Raw genomic sequence first — 23,107 nt, 5'->3', positions numbered from 1 at the left:
TTTTCAGTGATATAACATTGAAACAGAGCTTCCAAAATACTTTTTAATGTTACCTAGGATATCACTGATTCAGAGAAAAAAATATCTAAATAATATGGGGTCATAGGTGCTCACTTTTTGTTTGTTTTTAAAGTCTCAGGACAGGTAGGTAAATGGACTGGCCTGAGGCAGTTCCACTTGCGACGTTTCCCCTTCAGTCAGTGCACATACTTCAAAATCCCTCCCAGGTAACCTATGCCCACTTTGGGAAAAATATTAAATTCAGTCTGGATAAAGCCTCTTTAAAGAGTTATGCCCATAAGCTGCATCCAGTTGGAATCCAAATCTGCATCTCTCTTATCAGACAGGCTCTCTTGCTCTCTTGATGCTTCATTTTGCAAAGCTCTCCCCTTTCCTATGTGTTTTAACTAAAACACACAGCAAACTCCCCCCACAAGGGAAGGGTAACTGCAACTGATTCCCATTGGTCAGAGTATTTAATTGGCCTTTAGACCCATGTGAAAATGACACATCTCACATCCACCTGTGTCCTACTGGCTCTCTCACATGCAAATACCGGATACAGGAGTGGTTGCCTTAAATTTTGCTTTAATTTCCCCATAAGTACTCCCTTAGCATCTGCCATCAGTGAATTACAGATGATTTTACCATTAGCCAGGACTTTGGTAATGGCTGCCAATATTTTTGACATGGTTTTGAAAGATGGAAAAGCGCTTTGCCATTTAGACAAATCATGTTCTTCAACTTTCATACTTGAACTCATAAAACTATAATTACATGACTGAATAACAACAACATTTGTGAAGATATCTCACCTGTTCTTTAGCAATGATGCCCTGTGGAGACAAAAATCAAAGACACAAGTTAGCATCACTTGGTGGTAATGTGCATCGTGTGGTCAAAAATATCACTTTGAAATTGGAAATACAATACACAGTGTAATGAATATCCCAGAGTACGGTATAAGAAACCACCCAGAGACGCTTACATGTATAGATTGTGCCAAATGCATGGTGTTTGCAGATTGCCCCATGGCCACCCACAGCAACTTCATGGCCATGCTGAGAGATGAATTATGTGACAGCGTGCGCCAAGGGACGTGGGGTTGGAGGGAGCAGAGATGAGTGGTTCTCAGGAACACAGGAAGCTACCGCTTCTTGAGTGGCTCTCCATCTAACACGCTCTGTGCTCCTTAACCCCTTAAGTGCCAAGGACGGGAATGCTCATCCTTTTGGCATAGACTTGCATAATAGCCTGGCAGTTGTAAACAGCGAATGGGATCTCACCCGACTAAAACTCTCACATACAGCATTTCGCAATGCAGGCAGAGAGTTTAGTTAATTGACTCAGTTGGAGATGGGCACATCATCTGACCACGTTACAATGAACTCAATTCCCCAAGGGCTTCTGTGGATGGCAGAACACATCCAATATTGGTATTTCTGGCAGCCAGTGCAGTACCACAGTGCAGTGTATGTAAGGATTTAGGTAAGGGCACAACAAGTCATACTGTATGACTTTCCTGATACTTCACTAAGGAAAGGAACCACTTAAACACCTTCAGACGTAATCTCCATTTGAAGACCTGGCAACTGACCTCCAGGGGTAGCATTAGAGAAACTTTGCAGAGTACCCTCGTACAAAAATGAATTCTTTGTATTGTACCAATACGGAATGGTATCAGCACTAGAGCAATCTTTACCCCGGTGCAAAAATATAATGAAAGGATATGTTTTTTGTACTTTGGCAATGTTTGCCCTAGTACTAAGAGGGTGAAAAATTGCCCTTGACCCGGTCCAAAGTTTCTGAAATCTGGCCCTCTCCAACAAGCTGCTCACAATTAAATTGTTTTGTAGCCAAAGAAGTTTGAGCAAGGGGAAGTTACATTACTTTAGGAGAATTTGCCAGAATGTTAGAACACAATTAATTCAGTAAATACATTTCTAGAAGACAATGCGTAGAGGGCTCTTCAACCAGTGACTCTCCAAATGTTTTGGACTTCAACTCCTGTGATCCATTGACTATGCTGTCTAAATTAAATGAACCTGATATATATATACCAGAAGTCCTTGCAGCAGAATCCTCACTAAGTGGTAACACCTGCACTTGCTGTGAGCTGCAAGTTAAGACAGCCTCCCTGATGACGTGTATTGGCACAGAAACCGGTCGGAGGAGAACACCTGTGGCTGGGAAGGTTTACTGTGCAGGGAACTGGAGTGCGCCCCTCTCCTCTTTTTTTCAACACATGTAAGTTTTCTGAAGGGTGGAATCTTCAGAAATCTAATAGGGTGCTGCACCGGGGTAATTTATGCCCAACTTTGGAGTGCCTCACTGTAGGCTACTCCCCCCCTTTCCCCACTGTGGGATTGGGTGTGAGTCTGTTCCTTGCTAACCTGATGACTACAGCTACCAGAAGTCCTTGCAGCAGAATCCTCACTAAGTGGTAACACCTGCACTTGCTGTGAGCTGCAAGTTAAGACAGCCTCCCTGATGACGTGTATTGGCACAGAAACCGGTCGGAGGAGAACACCTGTGGCTGGGAAGGTTTACTGTGCAGGGAACTGGAGTGCGCCCCTCTCCTCTTTTTTTCAACACATGTAAGTTTTCTGAAGGGTGGAATCTTCAGAAATCTAATAGGGTGCTGCACCGGGGTAATTTATGCCCAACTTTGGAGTGCCTCACTGTAGGCTACTCCCCCCCTTTCCCCACTGTGGGATTGGGTGTGAGTCTGTTCCTTGCTAACCTGATGACTACAGCTACCAGAAGTCCTTGCAGCAGAATCCTCACTAAGTGGTAACACCTGCACTTGCTGTGAGCTGCAAGTTAAGACAGCCTCCCTGATGACGTGTATTGGCACAGAAACCGGTCGGAGGAGAACACCTGTGGCTGGGAAGGTTTACTGTGCAGGGAACTGGAGTGCGCCCCTCTCCTCTTTTTTTCAACACATGTAAGTTTTCTGAAGGGTGGAATCTTCAGAAATCTAATAGGGTGCTGCACCGGGGTAATTTATGCCCAACTTTGGAGTGCCTCACTGTAGGCTACTCCCCCCCTTTCCCCACTGTGGGATTGGGTGTGAGTCTGTTCCTTGCTAACCTGATGACTACAGCTACCAGAAGTCCTTGCAGCAGAATCCTCACTAAGTGGTAACACCTGCACTTGCTGTGAGCTGCAAGTTAAGACAGCCTCCCTGATGACGTGTATTGGCACAGAAACCGGTCGGAGGAGAACACCTGTGGCTGGGAAGGTTTACTGTGCAGGGAACTGGAGTGCGCCCCTCTCCTCTTTTTTTCAACACATGTAAGTTTTCTGAAGGGTGGAATCTTCAGAAATCTAATAGGGTGCTGCACCGGGGTAATTTATGCCCAACTTTGGAGTGCCTCACTGTAGGCTACTCCCCCCCTTTCCCCACTGTGGGATTGGGTGTGAGTCTGTTCCTTGCTAACCTGATGACTACAGCTACCAGAAGTCCTTGCAGCAGAATCCTCACTAAGTGGTAACACCTGCACTTGCTGTGAGCTGCAAGTTAAGACAGCCTCCCTGATGACGTGTATTGGCACAGAAACCGGTCGGAGGAGAACACCTGTGGCTGGGAAGGTTTACTGTGCAGGGAACTGGAGTGCGCCCCTCTCCTCTTTTTTTCAACACATGTAAGTTTTCTGAAGGGTGGAATCTTCAGAAATCTAATAGGGTGCTGCACCGGGGTAATTTATGCCCAACTTTGGAGTGCCTCACTGTAGGCTACTCCCCCCCTTTCCCCACTGTGGGATTGGGTGTGAGTCTGTTCCTTGCTAACCTGATGACTACAGCTACCAGAAGTCCTTGCAGCAGAATCCTCACTAAGTGGTAACACCTGCACTTGCTGTGAGCTGCAAGTTAAGACAGCCTCCCTGATGACGTGTATTGGCACAGAAACCGGTCGGAGGAGAACACCTGTGGCTGGGAAGGTTTACTGTGCAGGGAACTGGAGTGCGCCCCTCTCCTCTTTTTTTCAACACATGTAAGTTTTCTGAAGGGTGGAATCTTCAGAAATCTAATAGGGTGCTGCACCGGGGTAATTTATGCCCAACTTTGGAGTGCCTCACTGTAGGCTACTCCCCCCCTTTCCCCACTGTGGGATTGGGTGTGAGTCTGTTCCTTGCTAACCTGATGACTACAGCTACCAGAAGTCCTTGCAGCAGAATCCTCACTAAGTGGTAACACCTGCACTTGCTGTGAGCTGCAAGTTAAGACAGCCTCCCTGATGACGTGTATTGGCACAGAAACCGGTCGGAGGAGAACACCTGTGGCTGGGAAGGTTTACTGTGCAGGGAACTGGAGTGCGCCCCTCTCCTCTTTTTTTCAACACATGTAAGTTTTCTGAAGGGTGGAATCTTCAGAAATCTAATAGGGTGCTGCACCGGGGTAATTTATGCCCAACTTTGGAGTGCCTCACTGTAGGCTACTCCCCCCCTTTCCCCACTGTGGGATTGGGTGTGAGTCTGTTCCTTGCTAACCTGATGACTACAGCTACCAGAAGTCCTTGCAGCAGAATCCTCACTAAGTGGTAACACCTGCACTTGCTGTGAGCTGCAAGTTAAGACAGCCTCCCTGATGACGTGTATTGGCACAGAAACCGGTCGGAGGAGAACACCTGTGGCTGGGAAGGTTTACTGTGCAGGGAACTGGAGTGCGCCCCTCTCCTCTTTTTTTCAACATATATATATATATATATATATATATATATATATATATATATATATATATATATATATATATATATAATTTATTTATTTATATACAGGAGGAACAGTGCTCTTTTGATCACAAAATTTGTGTACAAGAGATAAGAAATAAGATTTGACGGGAAGCAGTGAGCTTCTTACAATGGGGTGAGTGTGAGGGACATTCTGACCAAGTTGTGTAGGGGAGTTAATGGAACAGTTACCAGGGACAATACATAAGTGGACATACATAGATTAAGGACAATGAACATTGGACATTTGTAAGTGCAGGTAGGTGGTACGGCCAGCTGTGCTCGGGATGTGACCATGATGGGTGACGTGCTAGAGTGGAGGCAGAGAAAGTCAGGGACAGAGGCAGGTTAGAAGTGAGGGAAACATGTTTGCTAGCAGGCAGAAGAGATATAGGTTAAGAGGGTAACTCAGAGGTGGGGGTAGGCTTTTAGTTTGGTTTTGAACATATCCATGTGGACTGTTTCTCAGATGTCCATGGAAGAGAATTCCATGCAAGTGGAGCAAGTAGAGATAAAGCGCAGAAGCGGGAGGAAGAACAGGGAGGGTGAAGAGCCACAAGGGTAGTCGAGGAGGCAAAGCAGAGATTAGAAGAAGACTTGTAGAGTTGAATAGAGGAAAGATATAGTGATGCTTTACCGTAGATAGATTTGCGAACAAGAAGAAATGTAAATCTGGTCCTGTTTTACATCATCACACATCCAGCCTGGAGACAGTAAGAGAAAGTAGGTGTGAAGTGAGGGAGTTCAAAGAGAGTCCTGGTGGCAAAGTTATTGATCTTGTCGAGAGGACAGAACGCATAGTTGGGGAGACAAAAGAGGATGCTCGCGCAGTAGTCCAGTTTAGAGAAGTCAAGAGTAGTAAAGAGACGCTTGACAGTGTTGAAAGGGAGGCGGTGCCTGATATTCCTAATATAGAGGAGGTTGAGGCGAGCTGCTGTTCCATTTTTGGAGATGAAAGAACAGACGGTGTGCTAAGGGTCAAAGATGACACTGAGGTTTCTAGCTGAAGAAGAGAAGGGGAGAGTGTCAGGTAGAAACTGGGTAGGCAGAGCAAGAGATGAGAGAGAGCTTTTGGCAGGGAAGAAGAGCAAATCTGTTTTGGTAGAGGTTATCATCAGAGGGTGCAAAGCCATCCAATATTTCATGGCGGAGAAACAGTTTGAAATTTTGATAGGGAGATTGAAGGAGAGTTCAGGAAAAGAGTCTGCGAAGAGTTGGTACGAAAACCTAAAGGAGGAGATTAGTGCCCAAAGAGCAGAGGTGTAGAGTGTAAAGGGGAGCAGAACCAAGACATACCTGTAATACTTAAGCATTACAAAATTCCATTTCACTTATGCCCATTGCAGTGTCAAATACATGTGCAGCACTGCGCAAATGACACAAATGTATTGTTTTTATTGTTAAACAAAATGAGTCAAAGCAATAAATGGATTCAAATGATAAATGAAAGCAATGTAAATTATATACAACAAAATCTGTCACGCTTACCAATTTATTAATTACTCTGTCCATAAGAGTAGGGTCACTCAAAATTAGGATGGGCTCTGAGGCTGGGTCTCCAGATATTGACCGGAGTTTGGCTGCATTGGCCGCTTCCTGGGCACTCTTAGAAAGGCCAATGGTGAAAAAGGTGATTCCCAGTGCCCGGGCCGCTTCCGACGCACTCCTGACATCCGGGCTCTTTGGGTGGTCTATGCCGTCTGTCATCAACAAGGCCACCCTGACACTTTTGGCGCGGCCTTCATTTTTGAAAATCTGGGTGGCATTGGATATTGCATAGAAGGTGTAGGTGCCTTGTCCAATGTAGCTCATAGATTTGACTGTCTGCCTGAAGTTCTCCAGCCCCGTCCAGTCTCTGAAGGAGTGGTCTGTTTTAACTGAACTGCTGAACTGCATGACTGCCAGCTTTGGGATGTATCTGCCGGCCATTTCCCGCTTCATCTGGAAGATCAGCTCAGCAAAACCAATGATTGCGTTTTTCTGCTGTTCAAATAGAATGTTTTTGGCACTCTCAGAGCTGTCTAAGATAAAGATTACATCAAGCAGACACGCTGCATCTGTGAAGGAATAAGACAATAACAGGAACATCGTGATCAATGTGTGCATTAATCACCCATATAGGCACATACGTTTTCGACCTTTGTGCCACCCATAAACATTTAATACAATCTCCTAACAATATGCCTCATTACAAGTCCGGCGGTAACCCTGCCGGTGATACCGGCGGGTTGCCGCTGGACTTGAAAGATTTACCGGTGCCTGGCTTGCCGGTAACACCGGGGGATTACAACCCCAGCGTTCTGGAAAATCAGGCACCGGTAATTGTAAATTCCCATTTCCATTTGAGTTCCATAGGAGTCAATGGGAATGGGGACCACAGAAGCACCAGCGCTGCTAATAACGGGGATTCAAAAAACGACTTTTCCTAAAATGCATGTAAGGAGGATAGTTCAGGGCTTGGAAGAAAAACAGCGCAGAGTAACACAGGTTCGAATTCCGGTCCCGCACTTAGAGGCTGGTTTTTGGGTTCTTAGAGACTTGTCTCTGGTATTAAGAGTGTTACAAAAGATTAATTCATTAAAAAACCCAAAAAACCAATTTCACTTCAAATATCATGTCCACTTTTCATTCGTTTTGGATCCTAAGTGGTGGTTTAGTGCCACCGGGAAAGGTCCATGACTAGTGCATTCAAAGTACGAGACCTAAGCAACAGTCAACGGGGTGTCACAGGGCACGGAGGACAGCAGGGGCTGTTTGCCTGGGGCATCGCTCTGTAAAACTGGCTGTGCAGGCAGTGTGTAGGTGGCATTTATTGCTTGTTTCGATTTGGTGGCCAGGTGAAAAATCTGACAGGGTGCTTGGACTGGCTAGGGCTTTCCCGCTGTCTTCCATTTACTCTTTCAAGGCCTGTGATGGCATTATGGACCCTCCTGCAGGGCCATTCTCATCTGTCATTATCACTCGGGGAGCACAGCTTAATGGAGTAACTCTACAAGTGCCAGCAGCTGTCTCTTGCCATGCACCCAGGGAGCAGGCATTTACATGAGCGGTCTACTTGTCTTTCAAAATGTTTCAGTCCATTATCTTCACTGGCGTATGGAAGCATGTATTGTTTCATTAAGTTTGTCAACTTCTAACATGTTAATTCATAGCATATGTCCTTCATTTCATTGTATTTGGCATTCTACTTTGAAGAAACACACACATGCATTTCTAATGTTTTCGTTTATTTCTCGGGAGGATAGTTCAGCGGCAACGTGCTCGCCTTGGAAGCAAGACGACACGAAGCAACATGGGTTCGATCCCCGGGTCCGCGCTTAGAAACCTCTGGGTATTAAGCGGGTTATAAATAATCTATCTTATCATTTTACTGCATTAACTTTATTTGTGGTCATTAAGCTTCTAAACGTGACTCATGCTTGTTTCACCTAACGTATGTCTATCACCTTATGTACTGTTAGGTTCACTGAGCAGCCCCAGTTGTAGCACAGACAAGTCAAGCAAATGATAAACTGTAACTTTTGGTGGGTGGGTCGCAGAAAGACGACACAAATTTAAAGATAGGTTACGTCCTGCCCAGAGGTTAAACATTCAAATGTTTGTCAACAATTTCTGCCCAATGAACATCACATAGTTGGGTGTGAGACTTGGTAAGTGTGCGTGCTAAGCAATTCAAATTTGCGATAGGCTGTTTTTGGCACAGGTGTATAATTTTGAACCAAGAAAGCAGGAGTCCACCATTGCAAACATGGTGTGGTCCGGTATAAATCATTGTTATTTTCTGTTCCTCACTTCACTAAAGTGTCAAAACTGGGAATGCATAAAAGAGTCCCCCCTTAAAATGTACAATATGAAAAGAACACTAGCATTGGCACAGCCCCTAGTTGTTGCTTTGGCATACGTATTGCAAATTGATTCTGTGAACAGTTAGGCAAAGAGGAGGGCGAGGGGAATCTGGGTGACGATGCGTGAGGGAAAGAGAGGTGGTTGGTGAGTGGAGCTTTCATGGTGCTGTCTACAGGTGTATGGTCAGGGAGAGGAAGAGTGGTGCAGTACAGTGGGAGGGGCACAAATCACCATTAAAACTTTCTTCAAAACAGCTCAGGTTTGCAAAAACTCATTTGTCAGCAACTGAATCCAGTAGAAACTATTAAGAAATAGTGGGCTTTTTCCAACAGGACACCCTACATTCAAGCAAAACACATGAAACAGCAGAGGCTGGTTAAGGCAGGGGTGGAATATTGCAAGTGGTTCCATGTCAGATGCTAGTAAACATCCAATTGGCATCTATGAAATGATTTCTACTGTATCCAGTTGAGGCATATGGTTTTTAATAATGGAAATTAACCAGATGAAATAAAAACACCCCAGGACATTTCTGGATAGCCGTTCAAGAGATATGCAGACACCCATCTGTGAGCAACTGGATTAATAAGAAACCATGTAGAAATAGTAAACTAGAAGGTATACCATACACCAGGCTTCCAGGCCACGAGACAGCAGAGTCTATTCATAGCAAGATATGCCAGTTTGCTTCTCCTGGATCCACTTACTGACATATAATTTATGGGACGATCAGATGTCCCATATAAATGGCATATTCATTTGGGATTTACTCTCTGAACTCTGAACTTGGATCTATGCACGTTGCACTGTATAATGTATGGAGGGGAGTTTGGGATACTGGGAAAACTTACGAATAAGAGTAAATTAGTGCCAATCTATACCCTGTCAAGTATTGTTTCGGGAGGATAGCTCAGGGGCAAAGTGCTCGCCTTGGAAGCAAGACGACCCGGAGCCCCACAGGTTTGTTATAAATAACCTATCATCATATTGATGTTGCCGCTGATACTGCTTTCTCTGTTTTTCTGTGAATATAGGGAATGAAATGTAATAATTGGGTTTTTATGTTTTAAGCAATTATTGTATTATAAGAATTGTTCTGTTATTTAAAGTATGTTAAAGCTCTTCGGAGCTATACACATAATAAATATTATTATAAATGGCAAAAATTGACACATTTTTGTGCACCATCACACATTTTTTTTTTCACAATATGTAACATTCACACTCTGTTTAATACGAAGCACACATTAGGTCATATCCTTAAATGCACTTCCACAATAAAAGGCTTTACTATGCCTATGATTAATAAATAAGAACACTTTCAATTTTCATGCACCGTCAAAATGCATTTTATGAAAGGCATAGCATTTTACCAATATGCACTTTGTGAACATCTTTGCACTTTTCTTCCTGCTTTAATAACTATTTCTGGCTTGCATGCTCAATTAAGTTACTTCTTGCACGTGTTTTTTTTAATATAAAATACAGCGTATGAAGGCAAAAACATCATGGTCTGTTATGCGGATATAAACCTTTGCTCATAGATGTGTTCAGGTGTTTCAGTTTGTATTATTTAATAAGTAGAATCTTCTTGTTTTTTGCCTTACCCAATGTCAAAACTCGATACGCTTCAACAGAATCCATTAGAATGCATTTCCAACCGATCAACTAATATGGCCAACAAGTTTGCCTCAAATTCTTGTGGCGTCTTCATGGACCCGTTTCAGTGTCAGTTCAAAGCATTTCAGGGATGCTGGGCTATAAAACTAGGATCAGAGAGATTGTTATCTCTTCGCGTCTCTCGAATCATAGGAGGCCTGTCTGGCATGTACACAGCAAAGCAGGTTGTACATTCTAGATCATGTATGTGCTTTCGCAGAATAAAAGGAATCTCTTCCGCAATGACAAATAAATAAGGCTGAAAATGAACAAACAAAACTGATCTTGAACAATATATTGGTGTGGCGCAGTAATGGATGTGTGTGGATTTCTATAGTTTCACTTTTGACAAACGAAGTGGGGGAACTCTCTGTCTTCGTTCTCTATACGCATCATTGCGACACGATTAAGTTATCACTTTTGTATAAAGTCGCGGAGGTTCAAGAGTGCAGCCAGAAAAGCTCCCCAAGTTTGCCACGCACCTGGAGTCATGTTTCAGGCTTCTACCAGAAACCGCTGCTTGAAGAGCACACCAGGGAGGTGTTTTCCAAAGGATGTTTGAGTGCCTTTTCTCATAAGTGTTTTCCTTGAGTAGCACAAGCGCACACACTTTTTTGTATCACGCTTTTTCAGTATGATATAAGTAGGTTCATTTGGGAATACGACCCTCTAGGTCGTAGCTGAGGATTACAACCATGTCAGTAAACTAATCCAGCATGATTAAGGATATCACTGGTAGGCATTGGGTGGCAATCCTTAAATACGCCCAAAAAAATGCACTGTTTGTGTTCATTATCTTTTAATCCTATTGCAGCATTACACATATAGCACCAAAACAATCTGCCAAAAGACCGTGCTTCTGTGGCTTCAGAGTCCAAAATGGGATTTTTGTGTGCTAGCATGGGGATAATTTGGCCAAAGAAGACAAATGACTCCTCTAAGGCAAGCTTTGGGGGGGGGGTGCAGTCGATATTGGCTGGTGGGTGTTAGGGAGAATTCTCATTCTATGGCTAATTTCCCTTACCTATAGAGTCCCCCAGCAGCTTTGCTGGATTTGAAGGGTTTGTTTCTTTTTACCTGCTAAGAGTGAGACTCTTTTTGCCACTCTTAGGCATTTTTGCTATGTGTATTCTAGGCTATTTTTGTGTTTAATGCCTATGGGATTTTCTCTCACCATAGGAACCATCTTTATCCACATGTGTTACACAACACCCTCAGTGCAGTGACACAGGGGTGTCTTAGCGACCCACAAACATAGACTCCATATTCTGGGACTGACTACTGTCTCCCAGGGCATGTAAAGTCCCCATTGACTTTACTAGTCAAATCTTATGAACCAGTCCAACCCATTTTACTATGGAGGTACTGGAAAGGGTTAGTAGTTTTTCCCTTGGGTTCATTTTCGAGGGGGTATGCTAAAGTCCCGCTCTCTAAAGTTTCTGGCTGGTGGCAGTGGTTACTACCATAAATATTCAACCGCAAATATTTTCCTATGGGATTTTCCCATTGTTCGAGGCTACCATTTTTACAGACAGCCTCTAACATACCGCCGGTTTATTTTATTATTAACTTTACTTCGGTAGGTTTTATTTGCCAGAACTTTAATATAAATTCTTTCTCGTGTCTTACTCTAAACTCCTAACCCAGGTCGGGGATCCTTTGTTCGCTCTTTTGGCGGGCTTCTGCCAAGAAGCCCTCCTTTCGCCATCTCTGAGTCTGGGGTGGGTCTGTTGTTTGGGAGGTGGAGTAGAACCCCTGGACAGAGTTGCCCCAGCAACTCAGGTCACACTCCAACCAGATAGGCTGGGGGGTCTCCCGCCAAGAAGACCACTCCACTGTGTGAGTGACAGCTAGGCTGTATGAATGGATCTCTTTCTGCATAAAAGCAGGGTCCTGAGGACTGGAAGAGCAAGACGTCGCCACTGGAACTACGGAACCGAAGGGGACATAAGCCACAGACATCTTCAGCATCTACACCACCGGTGAAGCCCTGCTGGATCATCTCACCACTTTTCTTCCACACGACGAGAGGAGATCTTCAACGAAAGAGCCTTCTTCCCTTGGACCAACCAGTTCATCCATCGCTTCCGCGGAACTGCCTTGGTCGAATCGACAGTGCCCAGCACTTGGAGACCGGATAGCCAGGCAGCTATCGACCCGGACCATGATTAAAAGGAGCGTACCTTTTAAACTTCGTTTGGCAGCACCGCGGCTGGTTTCATCCCTGGGTAGTGCAGTGACTCGAACCTTCCTCCACGACGAGAGCCCCTCTTCCTCTGCTGGACCCCTCGAAGTGCAGGAACTACCAGGAACAACCGCCACTGCAGGAGCCACTTCTGCACATCTAAGGTACATTGTTCCGCCAGGCCTCCCTTTCCCCGTGGTAGCCCTAAAGGTGTTTTAAATACTTTATCTATTTGTTGGGTTGGCCGCCCTCTCTCTTAACATTGTCTTTCGCCTCGCATCTACCTTTTCAATATTCGTTTACCAAAGACTTGACTGCAGCTACAAGAACATTTTTGCTCCTAAACTCTTGGTCCTGTACCACTGACTCTGGCTCAGGCCTATTGACTCCGGCTGATTTGTTAGATCTGCTCTCACTAGATTGATTTTCAATGAGAAATGTGTTGATGCACCTGAATCTTCTATGCCCCTCTTCCTTCCTACTGTTTTAACTTGTGGAGTGCCATTTTGCTCAGTTTTCATTCACATATCTTTCTGCTAAAGTGTTACTGTGCATTACTTGTTCACAAAACTTCAGGGAAGTGTTGCTAGGGGGTGTCTGAAGGTATTTCGGTTTAACCTGTGCTTTCCCTCCCTTTTGTTAAATTGATAGAGTGCCATTTGTAGTTGGTTTGCACTGTGCCATTTTGCTCAGTTTTCACTCTACTGCAAACTTGTCTACAATTGAATAGGGAGTTGGATATACTTTTCCTTGACTGAACTTAACTTGCTTTACCAACTGTGATTCATGTGTTGAACTAGATGTGTATAAAATAAATATATATTCTCTTTTTGATACAAAGCTTTGGTCAGTGTTTCCTTGTTCCATTGTACTGTGCTACCTATTGTGTAAACCCTGAATACTGCTCATCTCCTTCTTGAGATAAGTCTGACTGCTTAGCCACAGCTACCAACTAAATCTTTGTGGTACAGACTGATACCAAAGGGGATTTTTATTGCTCTCACCTGTAGTCCTAATCCTGGGTAGTGCTCCCTGAGGGAACTGCATGGGATTCTGCCTAACACTGGTGTACAGCGGTGAGGATCAAAGTACTGGATTTACATTTTAGTGTGCTACTAGTACCTTGGTTCAATTAACCACAAGGTTAACAATGGCAAAAAAGCTTATTTTAACAAAGTCAAGTATGGAAAGTTATAGTCAGGAGACCCTCCGTGCAAAAACTGCTGATTATCTTAACGATTTAAAGGCCTTCCTGTCAAAGGCAAGAAAACAGAAATGATTGATAGACTGTTAGAGAAACAAACTCTGGATAGTGGTGCTGTAGGCCCTACTATTGCAGCAAATGTGGCAAACAGTAAGGAGGATAATGTTGAAGATGTAATTGAGTCAGATGAGGAAGAGGAGGATAACAATGTCACCGCCTCTGGTCCTTTGCCTGCTTAAGGGGCTCAACCTGTAGCTACTGGACCCTTATCAGATCCCACATTAAGTCCTGAATTTATATCTCTAGAAAAAATGAGACTTGAACTTGAATTCAAACGAATTAGTGCCCAAACTGAACAGAGACATCAGGACTCAAGGCTCAAAGAAATGGAGCTTGAGATGAAGAAATTGTCTTTGGAAAATGCTTCTCTCCCCGAATCCTCTAGATCTTCCAGTCCAAAAAGACCCTGGATGCCTAAAGAGATTGTGGGTATGTATGAACCGAAGATGGATGTATTAGATTGGCTTGCTATGTTTGAATATAATCATGGGCTCCAGGATATCACAGGGAATCAGTTGATCCCCTGGTTATTCTCTAGGCTCCCCCCTGTTGCATCTGATGTGGTAATGGAGTTGGGGGAGGTGGATAGGATGGAATATGAATGTGTAAAGCTAGCTTTGATAGCTAGATTTGGGAAGACTCCTTCCCAGTACCTTAAGAGGTTTAGGACCCTCAAAAAGCATGATTGTACCCCTTGGGCTACTTGGGTGAATGAATGTTTGAAGAATTTAGAGGGATGGATTAAGGGTTACAGAGTTAACACTTATGAAGGACTGGGAAATCTTGTTATGATGGAGTCTATCTATGATGCCTGCTCTCCTGAGCTCAGACACCACTTGGCTGATTCAAAAGAATTAGATTCTAAGAAGCTAGCTAAGACTGCTGACTTGTGGGTTGAAAACAGGGCTACTCACAAGGATTCAGGGGTAACTCAGAAAAAGGATGAGGGAAAGCAGCCTAAGAAAGACACCAAAGAGAATTAAAATAATTCCAATTCCAAAGAGGGCCCCAAACAACACTTTAACGGTAAGCCACAAGGGAAAATAAATCAGGCTAGTGTACCTTCTGGTCCCAGACCAGAAGGAGGTCAGAACACGCCACCATTCATAAAGACATTTGGGAAATGTTATGTTTGTGGCTCTACTGATTATGTGAAAGGGTAAACCTTGAGGGGTCCACACTGTCTCCTTAGCCTTCGCTCCAGAGGAGGAAGTACACATGGTCAGTGGAAACGTTCAACTACTGGCTAAAGATCCCATTGGAGTCTCAGCCAGTGTATCTTTAGTATCTCTTGGATTGTGGGAACAACAGAATTAAGAGGTGTATGATTGTATCCCTCCTAATACTAAAGAGTATTATAAAGACAGTGTCCTAGTCAATGGTCAGGAGACCCCTGCCATTAGAGACACTGGGGCCAGCATAACTGTGGTGGACAAATCTTTTTTCAAGGTGGAGGATGTTCTAAGGCACCCAAACGCCTCACCAAGTTAGCTGGAGGGCCTGTGCAGATGCTTCCCCAATTACTAGCTCTCATCCAGTGCAATTAAATGACTGTCAGGATACCTGTAAGTGTACAATCTGAAGTACCAGGAAGGGTGCTGTTGGGTAATGATCTGAAAGACCTGGGAGTAGTGTCAAGTACCCACAGACCTCCTAGTAAAATATTACAGGAGCTTACCAGACCTGCAAGGGAGAGGACCTTGAGAGGCTCTCCTGAGGAGACGATAGAAAAATAAATCACTCCTACACCACTGGAGTTACTAACTGCTATTTCCAAGCAACCAGAAGCAAAGGGGAAACCCAAGACTTCAAGAAAGAAAACAGCAGAAAGCACTCCAGTGCTGCCAACCAGGAAATGTCCTAGGTTAGCAACAATCACACCTGTGATTCCTCCTCCAGCTGAGGCTGAGAGTGAGGTATAACCCTGTGTGGTTGAACTAGAGCCTGAGGACTCAGATCTAGTAGGAGGCCAGGAACGCATTGGAGATCTTGACCCTGTGGCTCATCCTGAGCTGCAGTCTTTACTGGTAGAAGGTGGACCCCAAAGGGCAGACTTCAGTAAGGGACAAAGAGAATGTCCAACTCTGGAAGGTCTTCGCCACCAGGCAGCTTCTCAGCTTGAAGAGCAAGAGCCTGGGAACTATAGGTTACACTGGGAAGATGGCCTCTTCTATAGTGAACCGACAGAGTCAACCCCTGGAGACTAAAAGAGACTTGTAGTGCCCCAAGCGAACAGACTCCAATTCTTGCAACTAACCCATGAGATACCTTTGGCTGGTCACTTGAGCTTCAAGAAGACCAAGGAAAGGGTCTCTCTCTACTTTTATTGGCCTAAAATGGGGGCTGAGGTAGAAAAGTATTGCAAGAGTTGCCACACTTGCCAGACTCGAAGAACGTGGCACCCTTAGTGCCTCTCCCAGTGGTGGGAGTACCATTTGAGAGGGTAGGAATCGACATTGTTGGTCCCCTTGATCCTCCAACTTCTTCAGACAACAGGTTTATCCTTGTTGTAGTAGACCATGCTACTAGGTTCCCTGAAGCAATTCCTATGAGGAATTTTACAGCTCTGGCTGTGGCTAAGGCCCTCCTTGGTATTTTTACTAGGGTTGGGTTTCCTAAGGAGGTATTATCTGACAGGGGGTGACATTTTATGTCCCACTACATGAAGGCCATGTGGAAAAACTGTGGAGTTACCTACAAGTTCTCAACAGCATACCACCCTCAGACAAATGGATTGGTAGAAAGGTTCAACAGAACCATGAAGAGCATGATAGGTGCCTTAGAAGACCCCCTTAAGAGAAAGTGGGATCTTCTACTGCCATGCCTTCTCTTTGCATATAGAGAAGTCCCTCAGGAGGGAGTGGGTTACAGTCCCTTTGAACTTCTCTATGGCCATCCGGTTAGAGGCGCATTGGCCCTGATCAAGGAGGGGTTGGAGAGTGCTCCTTCCCCCACACCAGTCAGAGTCACTGACTATGAGATAGGACTCCGGAGGAGAATGTCACAAATGATGGCTGAGGCAAGTGATAACTTGAAAGCGGGTCAGGCTCTGGTCAAGCATTTGCATGACCAGAAGGCCAACATGGTTGAGTTCGCTCCAGACCAGCTAGTTCGTGTTATGGTCCCCACAAGGCAGAGGGCCTTGCAGGACAAATGGATCGGACACTTCAAGGTTGTGGGAAAACTTGGAGAGGTGAACTATCTGGTGGACTTAGGCAATCCTAAGGAGGTTCCTAGAGTCTTTCACATCAACCGTCTAAAAGCTTATGTCTCGAGAACAGAACTGGGAGCTTTGCTTCTAGCTTCAGCTCAAGAGGAGGAGGAGAGCGAACCTCTACCTGACCTCCTCAGAGGCAAACCTTTAGATGAGAAAATAGAAGGAGTCAATCTCTCTTCTAATCAGACACCTGAGCAACAGGAGGAGTGCAAAGTTTTGTTAAATCAATTTGCCCCTCTGTTCTCTCAGACACCAGGTTTGACCCCTTGGGGCCAACATGATATCCAAACTGGTGACAGTTTACCTGTCAAAATCAGGGGCTACTGGATGTCAGAAAATGTAAGAACCCACATCAAAGGAGAGGTCAGCAAGATGCTTGATCTCGGGGTAATAGAGCCCTCTACTAGTACATGGTCTAGCCCAGTTGTGTTAGTACCAAAGGCAGGATCCAAAGAGTTGAGATTCTGCGTGGACTATAGAGCTCTAAAAGCAGTCACTAAGACTGATGCCCATCCTTTGCCAAGGATAGATGAGCTGGTGGATAGACTTGGTTCAGCCAAGTTCCTCAGCACATTTGATCTCACGTCAGGCTATTGGCAAATAGCCCTGACTGACCATGCCAAGGAGAAAACTGCATTCTCCACCCCAGTTGGCTTATACCAATTTAAGGTAATGCCTTTTGGACTAATGAATGCACCTGCTACATTCCAAAGGATGGCTAATCAGGTTCTGAATGGGATGGAGGACTTCTGCATGGCATACTTGGATGACATGCAGTGTTCAGCCCTACTTGGAAAGAACATGTTGACCACCTAGGATATGTTTTGCAGACTCTTGAACAGGCCCATCTGACCATAAAGGCAAGCAAATGCCAGATTGGTCAGAGTAAAGTGGTCTACCTTGGGCATGAGGTAGGAGGTGGTGAAATAAGGCCTTTGCTCAGCAAGATTGAAGCTGTGCAAAATTGGACAACCCCTTCTACTCAAACCCAGGTGAGAGCCTTCCTAAATTCCCTAAAAAGATCAAATGGAATTAGGAGTGCAATCAGGCCTTTGAAAGCCTTTGAAAGCCCTTTGTCAAGCTCCAGTTCTCAAAGCTCCTGACTACCACCAACCCTTCATTGTACAAACAGATGCTTCCAATATAGGTAGGGGTGCAGTACTCAGTCAACTGGATGAGAAAGGTTGGGAGCACCCCATTTGCTTCATCAGTAGGAAACTGAAGGAACCTGAGACAAGGTGGGCAACTATTGAGAGAGAATGTTTTGCCATTGTGTGGGCTTTGAAGAAGTTTAGACCATACTTGCATGGATCTACTTTCACCATTCAAACAGACCACCAATCCTTGAGATGGTTGATGCAAATGAAAGGGGAAAACCCAAAACTGCTAAAATGGTCAATCTGCCTCCAAGGGTTAGATTCTACCATTGAGCACAGGTCAGGATGTCACCACCAAAAAGCTGATGGTCTCTCTAGGATGTTAATAACCGACTAGAGGTATGAGACTCATCCAGGAATGGATTGGATCCTCCTATTCCTTAGTCAGGGGAATGGGGGGGGGGGGGCAGGCCTATTGGCTCTGGCTGATTTGTTAGATCTGCTCTCACTAGATTGATTTTCAATGAGAAATGTGTTGATGCACCTGAATCTTCTAAACCCCTCTTCCTTCCTACTGTTTTAACTTGTGGAGTGCCATTTTGCTCGGTTTTCATTCACGTATCTTTCTGCTAAAGTGTTCCTGTGCATTACTTGTTCACAAAACCTCAGGGAAGTGTTGCTAGGGGGTGTCTGAAGATATTTCAGTTTAACTTGTGATTTCCCTCCCTTTCGGTAAATTGATAGCATGCCATTTGTAGTTGGTTTTCACTGTGCCGTTTTGCTCAGTTTTCACTCTACCGCAAACGTGTCTACAATTGAATAGGGAGTTGTATATATTTTCCTTGACTGAACTTAACTTGCTTTATCAACTCTGATTCATGTGTTGAACTAGATGTGTATAAAATAAATATATATTCTCTTTTTGATACAAAGCTTTGGTCAGTGTTTCCTTGTTCCATAGTACTGTGATACCTATTGTGTAAACCCCGAATACTGCTCATCTCCCTCTTTAGATAAGTGTGACTGCTTAGCCACAGCTACCAACTAAGTCTTTGTGGTACAGACTTTTACCAAAGGGGATTTTTATTGCTCTCACCTGCAGTTCTAATCCTGGGTAGTGCTCCCTGAGGGAACTGCACGGGATTCTGCCTAACAGTGGGCATGGCCAAACACTACCAAACCACTTGCCATGGCCATTCGGCCGTAGCCGGTGGCCACGGCCGCTCTATATTTGAAAACTCTTGCAACCCATCGCTCAAAGGATATTCATCAATTACAAACTGATTTTGCCCTGTTTTGTCAGTGGTATTCTTAGGCATAAAAGATTACAGGCTTTGAGAACTCACAATGTTTTTAGACAATGCACAGTGATATTACATTATTTACCGTGGATCACCCACTTTGGTTAAGCAGCATCCTACAAGCCCCTTGTTTTATGGCCGGTCTCTTGACTATTGTGATACATCACACAACCCCAACGAACCGCACTTAAGCAGCACGGAAAAGGGTAACAAATGACCGGCTGCAGAATAACATATGCCCAGATACTTTTTACCCCATAGCAAAAATCAAAAGCTGGCAACCATGAATATACGCACAGTAAGTGAACATATATGTTTAAGTGAAATATAGAAATGTAGTTAATTTGACCTTGCCCTTAGAAGAAAGTCCACAAGACAAAATAGCATTGGACTTTAAAAAAAAAAGTAATGAACACCAGAAAAATAACCTGAGAGAGGAAATGTTCCAATAAATATGCTGGCTAAGCATTAAAGGTGCTCACCTTTTAAATCCAGCCATCATTTGTGAAATATTCCCTGGTAAACAAAATCCCAATACGAAAAAAGTGCTTGTGGTCTTCTGGGTAAGGGTCTGCACTGGGAGCATGACAACCTAAGTAAAATCCTGGTGGCCAATACTTGAGCAACCTAAAAAAAAACAAGGGGTTGCATACACCCTCTGAAAGAAAGTTGTGCTCTTCACCCATGTGTCCTTTACTTGTACCTTGAAAAGCAACCACAGTCAATGGAGAATAATTGCACCAGTGTCCTAGATTACAAACTCTCTTGCCACATCGTGGACAAATACTCAGGATGTACTTGCCCTCTCATAATTTCCCCTCCTCAACACCAGGCTTTCAACAATTCTCTGCTTTATAAAGATAGTTTGAAAAGTACACATTCCATAGTTTGTTTGTTTATCTATTTATATAGCGCACCTAACCAGTGGGTATCTGGTTGCATGTACAGAGGTTACAAGTAAAACAAGGCAAAAGTATACAGGATGACAAGATACAGGCAATTAGTTACATAAAATTGTTGAACTAGGCAGCAGACACTATGTATTACAGAATTACAGTACAGCTATGTGCAGTTGTAGTATGAAACTGCCAAGATAGACATCAAGAGAGAAAAGCATGTATTACAGAATTACATTACAGCTATGTGCAGTTTTAGTATGAAACTGCCAAGATAGACATCAAGAGAGATAAGCCAATTTTTGGCATTTTTTCTGAAACAGTGGAAGGAAAGTTCTGACCTCAAAACTACAGGCAGAGAGTTCCATCAATTGGAGGCTAGTACAGGGAAGCTACTTCCCCCTGATTTCTTGAGCGTGTATCTGGGAACCTTGAGGCAATGAAAGTGTAAGGTTCTGGTGGGTCGTACCGAAATGTTTTTGGAGAAATTGTCCACTAAGTTTTTTGGGGTTGATATGGCGAAGCATTTGTGGGTAAGGGTTAATGACTTTAGGTTGATTCTGTCCTTCACAGATAGCCATTTAGTGTTGCATCTGACATCAGAGATGTGCTGCGTTCTGGGAATATTTAACACAGTTCTTAATGCATTGTTTTGCAGGACTTTCAATTTGTTGATATTATGTTTACTCGACTCTAGGTATAGGGCGTTACAGTAATTTATTTTAGACAGGATTAATGCCCTGGCCAAGGTGATGCAGCTTGATGTGAAGAGGAATGGTTTACACACATTGATTAGCTTGCAAGTGTATGCCGTGGCCGAAGCTGTGGCATTGACTTGTCTTTTCAGGTTTAAGGCTGAATCGAGATAAAAACCCAGGGTTTTTACCTCCTTGGATACTTCGATGATGTTACCGTCAACGTTAAATGATTTGAATAGGTTACTTAATTTATTTAGTCATACTTAGAAGTCAATGAACAGGAGCTCTGCCTTCTCATCATTAAGACATAGGCCATGAGAGGTCATCGCTGCCTGAATGATGAGGTACATTTTATTGAGCTTGATTGTGTCAGTCTTGTGGTCACCAGTAATAGGGATGAGAATCTGAGTGTCATCGGCATAGTTGGTGTAAGTGACACCCAGATTGTCAAGGTCGTCAAATAGGGGCTTGGTGAAAATGTTGTACACCATAGGGGAGACACATGACCCCTGCGGTACTCCGCAAGTGATGGGTACGGGCTCCGCTGATGCGTTTGGGGAGAAGAGCCTAGTTGTTCGGTTATCCAGAAAGGATTGTATGTAGGCGGTAGCTTCATCGAAAAAGTAGGCAGCTGATTTTAAGTGGTCACAAAAAACCTTGCGATCCACTAAGTCGAATGTTGCCGAGAGATCCAAGAGGAGAAAGAGGGCAAGTTTACCTTTGGCCCTAATGTCGTCCATTTGGTTTTTCAGATCTATTAATGCTGTTTCTGTTACATGTTTAGGTCTAAAACCTGACTGTTGCCAGCCAAGAAGGTTGTTGGCTTCAAGGTAAGCTTGTATTTGTAAGTAGGCCGCCCTGTCTAGTATCTTCAGCAGAAACGGAACAGTCGTTATAGGTCTATAGTCAGTTGGAATGGATGGATCGAGGTTTGGGTTTTTTAATAGTGGGAGGGCCCAGGAGTCTTTTAGGTTAGTTGGCACAGTGCGTGTATTGAAAGAAGAATGTATTAGTGTCGTCAAAAATGGTGTTAGTTCCCTAGCTGTCTCTTTGATTATTGGTGCAGAACTTCAGGAGTAGTGAGTGGAGTGAATTAGAAACAGTGACAAGGTTTTGTAGAGGTCGTTTGTGACTTCAGAAGGGATGGGTTCCCAGAGGGACTAAGTTTTTTATTTTCAATTTTCTTTTTTAGGAGCTCCATTTTGTTCAAGAGCGCTGCTTGAATATGTGTACACCAAGACTTGTTTTTGTTGCAAGTGTCTGACAAGGGGATTCTAATTCTCTTAGAATGACGAAGAGTTCTCTTGTGTTGGAGTTGGCTTTATTGATTCTATTGTTATAAGAATCTTTTTTTTAAAATTTTATTTATTTGTGTATGGTTTCAAAGAAACCTTTACAAAATTCATACAGCGATACCAAGTATTTAATAAAACATTGCAATTAATGCATTTTTACAAAGATAAAAACATATGATAACAATAACAGCACGCATTAAAATGTATTTTACGTAAGTTCATATACAGGTGTGATTTAAAATATTTTTTTAAGAACAAAATCTTTTATCAATTCATCAATTCATCAGGTCATTACAATTGAATTTCAAGAAACGAATCACCGCCAATTGCAGTGGAATTTTGTTGTCAAAAAGCATACGTTTCCACAATAGTTCCAAATCTACATTTGAAGAGTCGGGCACAAAACGTTTAAAACTACAATATCTCCCCTGGACCAATGCAGGACAATCAATTAATAGGTGTCTTACATTCTCAATGGTCTGACTACTCTTACAATGTCTGCACGTTGGTGCTACTTCATTCAAAATATCTCTGGCTGACAGTATCTCTCCAGTAAGAAGTACATTAAAGCGAAATCGCATAAATGAATTCCTCTAGCCTTTCTGAGGAAATGAATTAAGGTATGGTTCTGGAGTACCCAAACACTTATAATTGGAGACCATATGACCATACAACTTGTATTGTGTAAGTTTCTGCATTGTTCTGTCCCAATCCCAGTTCTGTAACAATAACTTTACTTTTTTGGGATTGAGTATGAGAGTACTGAGTTGTGCCCCTATGCTGTTCAGTGCATTTTTACATATATCCACCAGTTTTCTCATAAATACTGATTTAGAGGTAACTAGAGAAAGCAAAGTAGACAAATCATTGTACAATGTATTTCCACTATTACTTACAATGTTCCGCAAAAGCAACAG

At 43.6% G+C, this 23,107-nt stretch overlaps 1 protein-coding gene across 3 annotated transcripts in view; it reads right to left on the bottom strand.

The window, feature by feature from the left end:
- COL28A1 (collagen type XXVIII alpha 1 chain) overlaps window positions 1–23,107 on the bottom strand; it is a 1,696,952-nt gene that overhangs the window by 1,648,762 nt on the left and 25,083 nt on the right. For all 3 annotated transcript variants that reach the window (XM_069648530.1, XM_069648529.1, XM_069648528.1), the window contains exons 3-4: window positions 6,221–6,789; window positions 816–836 (exon numbers count right to left, since the gene is read on the bottom strand). In XM_069648530.1, coding sequence (XP_069504631.1) covers window positions 816–836; window positions 6,221–6,789 — 590 coding nt within the window. The remainder of the gene's footprint in view (window positions 1–815; window positions 837–6,220; window positions 6,790–23,107) is intronic.

This window comes from Ambystoma mexicanum, chromosome 2q, assembly GCF_040938575.1.
Source record: "Ambystoma mexicanum isolate Mex_15411 chromosome 2q, UKY_AmexF1_1, whole genome shotgun sequence".
Lineage (NCBI taxonomy): Eukaryota > Metazoa > Chordata > Amphibia > Caudata > Ambystomatidae > Ambystoma > Ambystoma mexicanum.
The sequence above is the reverse complement of the archived record's forward strand: the minus strand, read 5'-3'. Positions and strand labels throughout refer to the sequence as shown.